Below are 12438 nucleotides of genomic sequence, written 5' to 3' on the forward strand. Positions count from 1 at the left end.
ATAGTTCATCTCAGAATTAAACACCAATATAAAGAGGCAGTGCTTATGATTTAACTATGTATTTCTGGGGAATTTATTTGTTTTACCTGATCTGGTATTTTCCCCAGAAGGAATCTGGTGCTCTATAAGATGAGGTACTTTTTCTTCAGGCTCTCCTTGTTTAGTTGGAGGATTAAAAACATTTCCAGCTGGCAGAGTGGAAGCAGCAAGATTGCTGGCAACAGAACCACCTGGTAAAACAAGACCACCAAATGCAACATCTTTCACAGCTTCTGGAGTCATGGATAATGGCGGCTGCACTAAAGCTGTTTAAAGAGGGAGAAAATATATTTCAGATTTAATTAGGCAAGCAATTCATGTACTAAGTTAAAAATATTAACCAGGACCAACAATGGCCTTGCCAAAGTTTTAATGCCTTCCTGTCCTCTCTCTCCAATTGTCTGGTAAGACTACTCAGTTAACCTGACATGCATGAATTCTCTCTGGTATCTCTATTTTATTTATAATGAAAACTAACTTCTTACAGTTTGTTTCATTTACTGGCATCTATTACCTAGCACAGTATATAATAAATGATGCTCAAAATGACAAGTCATCAGAAGAGGCTAAAGTACATCTAGAGAGCTTTATTTTTTAGCTTTATTTTTTTTAAATAAGGGAAAACAGTAATTTTGGAAATATTTTCATAAAAAACGTTTGGTAAAATAAAGACCACAAATATTTATTCCACAAATAAAGACCACAAATTTATTTTGGTAAAATAAAGAACAAAAATTCCAATAATACAAAAAAATCATAATTTACAAAAATGTCAGTACATGAAATTCTGAATATACAGAAATGATTCATGCAGACTGACAAACACATACAATAATACAAATCTACTCAAATCCCCTGAAATTATAATGTACTAGGATCCTTACATTCACTACTTGTGAAATGAGGTTAGAAACCCATCACATTAAGAAGAAGAGGTAAAGTGGACTACAAATAAAGAAGTATAACCCTTCCATTTTAAAGAAATGAGCAGAAAACCCAGTTGTTAAAAAAATAACCAGAGGAATATAAAATCACAATTAAACCATCAGAATTTTTAGTTCAGTTTATGTCACAATACAGTCACATCATGTACTTGGGAATTTTAAGAACTGTTTTATCCTCATATTTAACTCCAACTTACCTGAACACAGTTAGCACATGACAGAGCTATAAAATAGGAGTAAAGCCATCTGAGATCATGCATGGGAATTATGAGAATTAAACAAGACCGTGGAAGCACCTAGGAGAGTACCTGACACATGGCTGCATTTCTCTTTCTCCATTCAACTGATCCCAGATTTTCTAAAATGAATAAACTAAAGAAATAATTGGGAGGTAAATTCTAGGATGAATCTCTGTGAATGCTGAATTCAGAAATGGCGTCTGAAATTTTTTCTGATTTTTAGGAAGAATAAAGAATTCTTCCTAATGAACCAAAAACAACAAAGGAGAAGGTTCCTAATCCCATCTGAACGAGAAAGTAGAGAAGAATTTACAAGGAACATGGATTACACTGTCAAGAGGTAAGTTCTCTGTTACACACACTGTCCTTACAATAAAGTCCTTTGAACCAATATTGGGACAGAAAGCTACTAAGTTCTCCAAAAACTGATGTAGTCATCTCAAAAGGATAGAGAAGCAACTATGAAAGGTCTTGCTGTCTAGAGATAAAACAACCAACTTCAAAAAGAAAAGTGAATGCAACTGCTCTAAAGTGAAACTCTATTACTCCATAAACACTAAAGAAAACAAAGGAGAAAGAGATGAAGAAGAAAGGACGAGAAAGAGGAAGAGAAATAAGAAAAAGCCTCTTCTCCTTGGGTCACCAGATATCACTGGAAATACCTACAGAATTAAACTCATTATGCTAAAAAATGGCAGAGACAAGAACTTAGCATCTACCATGGTTCTCCTGTACAAAAGTACCTCAAGATAACTAAATACTACTAGTTGGTAAGAGAAAGTTTTTTCTTAACAGAAAAATTCTAGGTAAGAAATGTGGAAAAATCAAAAACCAAAAAGTGAAAAATCAAAAATCAAATAGACAGCAATCAGAAGACTGGCACTTTGCAACTAAAGGAAAGTAGATTAAAAAGCAACAACGATCAATGGATGGAACCATCAGATGAAAATTTGAAGGGAAACTTTTTTAATGACCAGGTTCTGTTAACTGAATGCTCTGATCCATCTTAACACCATTGTTGCTAAAAATGTTGAAGCACATTCTAAGCAAACCTTTGATACGAAAGAACTTACTCTGTACAGAAAAATCAGAAGACAGAGGAACAAATCTGATGCCACAAAGGAAAAAACCAAATTGACTGTTTGGAATCTTGCATACAGAAGTGACTGTTTCTTCACAAATCAAAGACATAAAAGATGAAAAAAGAAAGGGACGTTTCAGCAACACTGCTCTACACTATGACATTTAATACACAAAACAAACCAACCACACAGCTCTTTGGGGACTCTGAATTCTGACTAAAACCAATTGTAAATGCCATTTTGAGACAACATAGCAAATCTGAATACAGAATGACTGTCTTATAATAAGGTTAATTTTTTCGAAATCCCTTAATAAAAAAAGTATTTGTCTAAAATCTTCATAATACAAAAAGTAATAATTCATAAGAATGAGGGTCAATAGGTTACCACTACCACGAATAAAGAAAATTCCCCAAGTAGAGACTCACATGTTGGTACTACTGGTGGAATGGTGGGTGGTGGTACAACAGGTGGTGGAACTGGAGGTGGCATGAAACCTACGTGGGGAAAAGAAAGACCAAAAATAAAATAGCAGGAGTTACTTCTTTCAACTCAAAGATTTCAACAGCTATAAATGAAATTCTACATTCTTAAAAAGTCTTCCATTACTATGACCTTACATTTGTGAATGTATTTTCCATCTAAAAAATCACTTTTAGGGGTGCCTGGGTGGCTCAGCTGGTTTGGGCAGCTGACTTGATTTTGGCTGGGGTCATGTTCTTGGGGTGGAGGGATCAAGCCCTGCATCTGGCTCTGTGCTCAGCAGCAAGTCTGCTTAAGATTCTCTCACCCTCTCCTTCTGCCCCACACTCATGCGCACACTTCTCTCTAAAATAAATCAATCTTTTTTAAAAAGTCACTTTTACAAACACTACCTTATATTTGACCCTAAGTAAGCCAAGTGAAGCACAGAGATCCTTATCATGATCATGTCCTATTTATCTACTTCTGTGTGTAAGTCCTGTCACACACACTATGATGCTATTAAGTCAAAGTTTAGTATGAGTCAGGCAACTTGTTTTGTATGTTAGGCACAATGATTGCAGGGGGAGTTAAATACTATATGTCATGCTGTTGATAACACTATATGCAATAATGTCATCTGTAAAACGTGCTATTGTATTTCTTTGATTTATATGCTATCTACTAGATCAAAATATTTTCATTAACCTTGGATGTTACTATATTATTTTTTGAGCACTGAAATAAACCTTCAATTTAATACTGTTTAATAATTTTAAATGTCAAATGATGAAACTATAAACCTGTTTCCTTGCATTTTTAAGATACAGAGCTACCATTAAATTTAATTTAAAAACAGTGGCTAAAGGGGCACCTGCGTGGCTCAGTCAGTTAAGCATCTGACTTCTGGTCTTGGTGCAAGTCATGTTCTCATGGGTTTTATAAGACCAAGCCCCATGTCAGGCTCCACGCTCTGCAGGGAGTCTGCAGTCTGCTTGAATATTCTCTCCCTCTGCTTGAATATTCTCCCCTCCCCTGGGCTCACTCCTCCCCCACCAAATAAAACTTTGAAGAAAAATAACAACAACAAAAAAAACCCCACAACCAACCAGTGACTAAAAATAACAGAAAAATAAAGATAATTCAACAAATGAATGCTAGGCGATGACTTTACAAAGTCCATGTGGTATGGTTTTTGAAATAATCCTTTAAAAATGATCTTCTGAACGAGTGCCTGGGTGGTGGAGTTAGTTAAGCACCTGACCCCTGGTTCTGGCTCAGATCATGATCTCAAGGTTATAAGATCACCACATCCAGTTTTGCACTCCATGCGCAGTATCCTTGAGTCTTTCTCCCCCACTCCCTCTACCCCTCCCCCAGCTCTCTTTCTGAAATTAATCTTAAAAATTATCTTCTGAAAATTTTAATTCAGATCCCACATTTTAATTGATTCCATATCTGACAAGAGTAAGTTTCCAATCTTTAACATATAAGATAAAATAAGTTCTGCATCAATTTCAAGTTATGTATTTAATTACAATGTGAAAATTTTGTTGTAAGACAAATAAATTACAACCATTCTGAGATAATGTTGACAGTCTTTAGGAATTCTGTTTAATTGGTAAGAACTTAAATTACAGAAATCAAAGTACTTCTTTTCTTACAATATGTGACGAGTTCATGAAGTTCAAAGAAAGATAAATATAGCTTTGGAAAAACAATGTCTATTATTTGATCCCTGTGCCTCTCCCTCATTCTTCTAAACTCCCATGGTCTAAAACCATCCCTAAGTTAGAGTTCCATCCCTAAGTTATATAAGCTATTATTTATATTTAATTGATGTGTGTTGAGTAATCTATAGCTTCTAAACTAGAAATGCTGACTCAATTAACTTTTATCAAAAATTTATAAGGTCAGAAAAGGTATTACAAATTCAATCAGCATTTTTAGATAGATTATAATTTCTTATGTCAAAATGAAAACATGATTTTTAGGAGGAACAGTCTATATATAAATTTAATGCGTACTTCCTGATGAATGGGTGATAACCACAGAGAATTCCGATAAGAAAAATTCAACATAAATTTTAAATTATTTTAAAAATATTTCAATGCTTATACAGGATTCCATTTTTTTCTCTGTCAGTGCTGATCCTTCAACCATCTGCATCACCTGGGAACTCGTCAGAAATACAACTGTCTTGCCCCACCTCAGGTCAGTGAAGCAAAAGGAGGCCAGGCCCAGCACACTTTGTTTTTATACTATGCCCTCCAAGTCATCCCTATGCATATTAAGATTTGAGAATTGATGATCTATAGCATCTTAACCTGGAAACATAACAATTTGGATGACATTGTGGAGCACCTGGCTGGCTCAGTCGACAGAACATGTGACTTGATCTTGTGGTTATGAGTTCAAGCCCCACACTGGGTGTAAGGTTTACTTAAGGAAAATAAATTTAAAAATTTTTTTTTCTAAATGAATGAATGAATGATATTCTAAGTAGAGCACACATAAGATGAAAATTCCTGGGGTGTCTAGGTGGCCCAGTCAGTTAAGCATCTGCCTTCAGCTCAGGCCAACATCTCAGAGGCCTGGGATCGAGCCCCATGTTGGGTTCCCCGATCAGTGGGGAGTCTGCTTCTCTCCGTTTTCACTGCTCCCACCCCCACTGCTCATGTTTTTTCTCTCTCTCAAGTAAATAAAATAAAATAAAAAGATGAAAATTCCTTACCAGGAGGTGGCTGTGAAGGGTTGAAACTCGCTCGCAGAAAAGGTGGTGGAGGGATTGGACTAAATCCAGGAGGAGGAACCGGCATTGAGACAGGAAATGCTGGTGGGACTAGACTAACCGCAGGCACGGCTGGTGCTACTGGGATCTTTTATGGATAGAAAATTCAAAGTCCATAATCACTTTATCCATCGGCAATGATTACATCTTGGAACAACTAAAGATAAACAATTTCTATTCCTTTCTAAGAGAGATAACAAATACCATTATATTAAGTTGTTTTGTTATTTTCTTTCTTGCATACTTATAAGTGACTCTAACATGGGGTAGAAGCAAGGCAGTATTCTTCAACAGACAGTATACATGGAGACTGAACTCTATCTTATATTAAAATGATGTAAAGTAATGGGCATCTGCCTGAATAGTGAGTATCATGATCAATTTAAACTGTCACTTCCCACTAAGTTTATAATGCCCAGCTATGGTATGTAACCTAACCATTAGGAAACATGTCAGTAACAGTTTTAAAATGATGGGAATTTCTCCTAAGTTTATTTTCTACTCCTAGCAAAGGTATTTTCTACTCATCCTAGGGACAATAATTCCTAAATATTTACTTTTACTATGGGTGTACCTCTTCCTTAAATTTCATATTATCAATGGTCTATTCAACTTCATTGTCTGAAAAACACTCCAAACGTCACTTATACAAAACTGAACTCCCAAATGTCTTTCCCATTCTCAGGTAAGGATAGCTTTATCTTTCCAATTTCTCAAACCAAAAACCTTACCTCTTCTCTTTCTCACAAAAGTCTCACCATGCCACAAAATCAACACACCATCACATAACCCCTAATTATCTGACCATTTCCCATTCTCTCCAATGCCATCAGTCTACGGATCGGTCCACCAACAGCTCTCATCTGGACTGCTGCAACTGTCTCTTCACTGGTCTCCCTACTTTTATTAATGCCCACTAGTCTACTCTCAAAATAGCAGCCAGTGCAATCCTTTAAAACCAGATCTTTTAAAACCTTTAAAGCCAGATCAAGTCACTCCTTTCCTTGAATTCCTCCAAAAATGCTCCATCTCAGAGTGAAAACCAAAGTCCTTCTAGAATTCTCCCTCCCACTAAGCTGCCTCTCATTCACTACACTTCTAGCCTACTTGCTATTCCTGGAACACACCAAATACCCTCCTGGCCTAGGGCCACCTTTGCACTGGCTGTTCCCTCTGCACAGAGCACTCTTCCGCAGGCAGCCACATGGTTAATTCCCTCAGCAACTTTGAGTCGTCACCCAAATGTCACATTCTCGAGTCTGCTCTGACCATTTTATTCACAATCATAAGCACTTATCCAGGAACTCCTAATAACCCTCATAGTCTCTTTTCCTTCCACAGTATCTCACAAAATTACTTCTTTTACATTTTCTATCTCCCCTATTGAAAACAAAAGCTGCATAAGGACAGAGGTTTGCATGGTTTTATTTCCACTAATGTAGCCTTATCCCAGGTGCCTCGAACAGTGAATGCCATAGAAGATGACCATGGATAAATACTTGTACAATAAATAAACATTTACATATAAATGACACCATTTAAAAAAAAATTTTCCCCAAAATTATTTGACAAAACTAATTTATTCTATTTTGGACAACGTCCTTCAAGTTTTATAAAGTAAATACAGGAGTAAAAACAGAAATGTAAGACAACACATTAATAATAACAAAACACCCAGCACTAACCTGTAACATAGCAACAGGAGGAGGAAAAACCTCTGCCTGGGTTGTGACCACTGTCTCCTTTTCAACTGGAGTTGGGCTCTGAGTTGTCTGGACCGTCTCTTTAACGGATTCTGAGCTTTTCACAGTTTCCCACTCTAAACAAAATATTTGGAAATTGATTTCCTCTGGATAGGTGCAAAGTGCAAAATTTTCATTTTATTTCTACATATACATTTATTTCATCTCCACATCCTTCATCTACCTTGGCATATCTTTAAGATGTGTCCACAACTATAGGTGCCAGGTAAGTCTGATGAGAATACTAAGGAGTCCAAAGAAGCACGACACAAGATACAAATGAAAGATACTAAAATAATTAGAAGATATCATAGATATTATCTCAAAGGGAGACCAAATCTTACTCTATATTGTGTCACAAGGTACAAGGGGAGACCGACAAGGAAAAGTATTAACCCAATAAAGAAAAATCTTTCTGAAAACACAACTATGCAAAAATAGAACAAAGAAGCTCATGGTTCTTCCAATGGTTCTCCACTGCCCTCAGAATAAAGATAGAAGTCATTATAATGACCAATAAGAGTTTAATAAGACTGCCTTCTGTACACCTGACTTTATCTCCTACTCCTCATTCCTCGCTAACTTCGCTCAAATCATACTGGTCTCATAAATTTTGAACAGACTTTGCACATACTCTTCCCTCTCTACAGAATGCTTTCTCCAGAGAGCTGTACGTCTCACTCCTTCAAATATCACTCTCTTCATTACATCTTCTTCACGTAAAACTGCAACAGCTCCACACCCATACTACCCTCTTTTCCCTGATTCTTCTTCTTAGAACTTAGCAACCTAGAGTTTATCTATTTTGTTTATTGTCTGTTTCTTTCCACTGGAAACAAAGGTTGGCAAATTTTCCCTATACTAAGTATTTTAGCTTTCCGGGCACATGTTCTCTGTTGCAACTATTCAACTGCTGTTGGAAAAAAAAGTCATATAAAATATAAACACAACTGAGTATGGTTTCAATGAAATTCTACAGAAGAGCATGCAGGCAGGATTTGGCCCATGGGCTATTGACTGTCAACCTCTGTACTACAATGTGCATTCCAGGAGAGGAGGAATTTTTGTCTGTCTCACTGATATAATCCCAGTTCCTAAGATCATGGCTGGCAAACAATAGGAACTAAAATATTTACTGAATGAGTAAGTGTTTAAGAGAAATACCCATCAAAAAAAAAAAAAAAAAAAGACTGACAAGAAGAAAAGCACTGAGGGGCGCCTGGGTGGCTCAGTGGGTTAAAGCCTCTGCCTTCAGCTCAGGTCATGATCCCAGGGTCCTGGGATCGAGCCCCGCATCGGGCTCTCTGCTTGGCAGGGAGCCTGCTTCCTCCTCTCTCTCTCTCTCTGCCTGCCTCTCTCCCTACTTGTGATCTCTATCTGTCAAATAAATAAATAAAATCTTGGAAAAAAAAAAAAAAAAAAGAAAAGCACTGAAAAAATGTTTGAAAATATTTGTACACGGGGCACCTGGGTGGCTCAGTGGATTAAAGCCCCTGCCTTCGGCTCAGGTCACGATCCCAGGGTCCTGGGATCAAGCCACACGTCTGGCTCTCTGCTCAGCAGGGAACCTGCTTCCCTTCCTCTCTCTCTGCCTGCCTCTCTGACTACTTGTGATCTCTGTCTGTCAAATAAATAAATAAAATCTAAAAAAAAAAAAAAAAAATATTTGTACTGGCCTAAGAATGAAAATATACTGAAAATTAGCTAGCTTACTTTGGTAAAAGAGCTAAGATGTGAAGAAAGAAGCTATATACCACCTTTCAATTATTTCCAAGTATCCATTTTAAGATTTCTTACTGGTTATAAATGCTAACTATTTTGTCAATTTATAACTGGTATTTTTATTTTATTTTTTTTGTCAGAAAGAGTGAGCACAGGCAGACAGAGTGGCAGGCAGAGGCAGAGGGAGAAGCAGGCTCCCCGTGGAGCAAGGAGCCTGATGTGGGACTCGATCCCAGGACGCCGGGATCATGACCCGAGCCGAAGGCAGCCGCTCAACCAAGTGAGCCACCCAGGCGTCCCTATAACTGGTATTTTTAAAAATAAAAACACAAATTTAAAAAAATAGGCCAGATGATCATTTGGTTCTAAGCATTCTAGAACTGCATGAACCGGAAGTACAGCCCTCTAAACTAATATTCTATTCCTGCCATTCACAACATGGATACTAACCAAAATAATCTAGAAGTCCTTCAAAGAAACTTCTTACGTTCCCAGTTATTTAAACTCAAGTAACTGAAATATTTAATTTAAAAGTCTCCACAGGAGCGCCTGAGTGGCTCAGTCATTAAGCATGAGCCCAGAGTCCTGGGACTGAGCCTGTATCCGGCTCCCTGCTTAGCAGGAAGCCTGCTTCTCCCTCTCCCACTCCCCCTGCTTGTGTTCCCTCTCTTGCTCTCTCTGTCAAATTAAAAAAAAAAGTCTCATGTTACATAAGTCTTTCTCTGAAACAGCAGAACTTTTTAAAAGACATACAGGAAAAATGCTACATTTATAGACTTCTAAAACACTATACTTTGACATTTAGGAAATAAGACACATTAAGCATATATACTGGAAATGGCAGTGTTTTGTTTTTCTTTTCCTCCTTTTGGGGCATAGAATCCAGGAAATAAAATAAGCACAGTTCACCTTATCATGCACAACTCTTATCAATTACAACTTTTTAAGCATAGTTTTTTTAAACAATAAACTACCCTTAGTGTTCTTACCAGTATTTACAGTTTCCTGGTCAATCATGCCTCCTTCTGCAAAACCTTCCAAGTCATCCACTTTAACTTTCTCCCATGGTATATATGTAACTCCAAGATCCACATCCCAGAATTGTTTATATTCTGTTTTTACACCTTTGTTTAAAGCCCAAGCAATCTATAAGGAATGAAGAGAAGAAAACAGAAAGTTCAGGTATACAGTAAAAGCCAGATAAAATGTTCAAAATTATATGCAAACAATGTAAATACAAATAAAATTATTTGGACAGGGATGCCTGGGTGGCTCATCGGTTAAGCGGCTGCCTTTGCTTTGGGTCATGATCCTAGTGTCCCAGGATCGAGCTCCACATCAGGCTCCTTGCTCAGCAGGGAGCCTGCTTCTCCCTCTCCCTCTGCCTCTGCCTGCCACTTTGCCTGCCTGTGCACTCTCTCTCTGACAAATAAATAAATAAAATCTTTAAAAAAATAAAAAAGTAATTAGCTAGACAAGCAAAGCATTACTTGATGCTAGAAAAATAAGAGTAGCCAAGTTTTTCCATGTATCTCCTGTTTTTGTTTTTAAAATAAAGCCTGCATTAGAAAGCAACACCATTTATAACATGGGATTTATTTCCACTTTTTACTAAAACTAAAAAACACACTTCCAGAACAATCCAAATCTACTTTTCACCATAAAAATGTCAACCTATATTAGCAATAATTAGAGTAGTTATCATAATTTAAACAGTATCTTGGTAATCTAGGAAAGGAGATACTTCACAGACAGGAAACTCTCTGCCATGAAATGACAAAACACTGTCTACCTTGGAAGTATTTTTTTTTTTAAGTTTTTAACTCAGTTGCAGAAACTGACGGAATAAATTATCTTCAAATGCAGAAATAAAATGTAAATTAGTCACAAGAAGTAAAAATAAACAATAAATATACAATATACAAATAAACATATATAGTATGTTTGAAATGTTTGAAAAATACAATAATATATTTATATACAATAATATGTTTGAAATATACAATAAACATTCAGTTTAAAGATTAAGAGGAAAAAATATATACTTATTACTAAACCCTTCACAGTGGCCTGGGTTGTACAACATAAGATATTAAAGAGGAGGAAATAATAATATACGTAAGAGGTATAAATTAGGAAGCATTAGGAGAAAGTAGTGAATAAAAGATAAGCTTATTGGGGTGTCTGGCTGGCTCAGCTGGTGGAGCATGCAACTCTTGATCTCAGGGTTATAGGTTTGCCATACATTGGGTGTGGAGGTCACTTAAAAATGAAAGAAAGAAAGGAAAAGAAAAGAGAGAAGGAAGGAAAGAGAAAGAAGAGAAAAGAAAAAAAGAAAAGGAAAAAGAATTTGTAAAGAAAATTCCACTCATAAAATGGTGCCCTGGTTGAACAAGAGAACTGTAAGTGTGATTTCAAAGAATCATCTGCTAAAGTTTTAGTTACTATTTTACCTATTTCTAATTCTATAACTCAACAATATTGAAATAATAAGCTTTTCTAGAGGTTTTTCCTTAACATTAAAAAAGAAGATGTATCAAATACAGGAACATTCTAATAATCCAATGCAAGAAGAGCATGGGTCCTTCCCCTCCAATCTCACCTTAATGACCTTGGACCCAATTTTGTATGATCCGGAACTAAGTTTCTGAAGAGCCCGAAAAGCATCTTGTCGATGAACCATGCAGACGTAAGCACAGCCCCTGGGAGGAATCATCTATTAAAAAAATTTTTTTCTTTAGAAACAGTAAACATGAAGGCATTCATTCTGACATTATTTTATGGTTTTAATGAAACAGATCACTTAGACGATTAAGACTCAATGGTTTTTCCCTTTTCCTTTTTTGGCTGTTTATTGGTATTATCCAAGTACAACTAATTACTTAGTTTAAAAAGAATTCAAAATTTGGTTGGGTCTCATTCTACGTCCTAACATAAGCAAAATCATGAATATCATATGTCAATCAAAGTTTGTCTGATACACAATAAATACTAAAACAAAAAATGTAAAAAAGACATGTATACAATACAATCAGATAAAAAGAAACCAATACTGCATGGCCAACATATTTGAAAGCATGTAAATTTATTCAAATAATTGAAAGCATTACAATTTTGCCAAGTGTCATACTGAGTAACGTGAGAAAGATTTTTGTTTGGGGGAAGTATCTTATCCTTAATATAAAATCTATAATCTACAAGGAATGGTGACACTAAAGCTTCACTATAAAAACTTAATTTTGCCCAAGTGCTTCTGGACAAAGCTTTTAACACAAATAGGAAAACAGCCTTAGTGTTTTCACTTTCACTCAGAGTTCACTTCAAGCTAGTTTCCAAAATTTGAATACCAAACTTCTCAAAAAAGAAGTCTAACCCCCTACACATTTCTTTCTCTTCTGCAATACAGACCCAACTCTT

The 12438-nt window shown here is 36.3% G+C and overlaps 1 protein-coding gene across 3 annotated transcripts in view; it reads right to left on the minus strand.

Annotated features, from left to right (window-relative positions):
• SCAF8 (SR-related CTD associated factor 8) overlaps positions 1–12438 on the minus strand; it is a 347831-nt gene that overhangs the window by 260905 nt on the left and 74488 nt on the right. For all 3 annotated transcript variants that reach the window (XM_046004859.1, XM_046004858.1, XM_046004856.1), the window contains exons 15-20: positions 11624–11737; positions 10011–10167; positions 7243–7376; positions 5501–5645; positions 2733–2801; positions 87–305 (exon numbers count right to left, since the gene is read on the minus strand). In XM_046004859.1, coding sequence (XP_045860815.1) covers positions 87–305; positions 2733–2801; positions 5501–5645; positions 7243–7376; positions 10011–10167; positions 11624–11737 — 838 coding nt within the window. The remainder of the gene's footprint in view (positions 1–86; positions 306–2732; positions 2802–5500; positions 5646–7242; positions 7377–10010; positions 10168–11623; positions 11738–12438) is intronic.

This window comes from Meles meles, chromosome 5 (genome assembly GCF_922984935.1).
Source record: "Meles meles chromosome 5, mMelMel3.1 paternal haplotype, whole genome shotgun sequence".
In the NCBI taxonomy this organism is placed as follows: Eukaryota; Metazoa; Chordata; class Mammalia; order Carnivora; family Mustelidae; genus Meles; species Meles meles.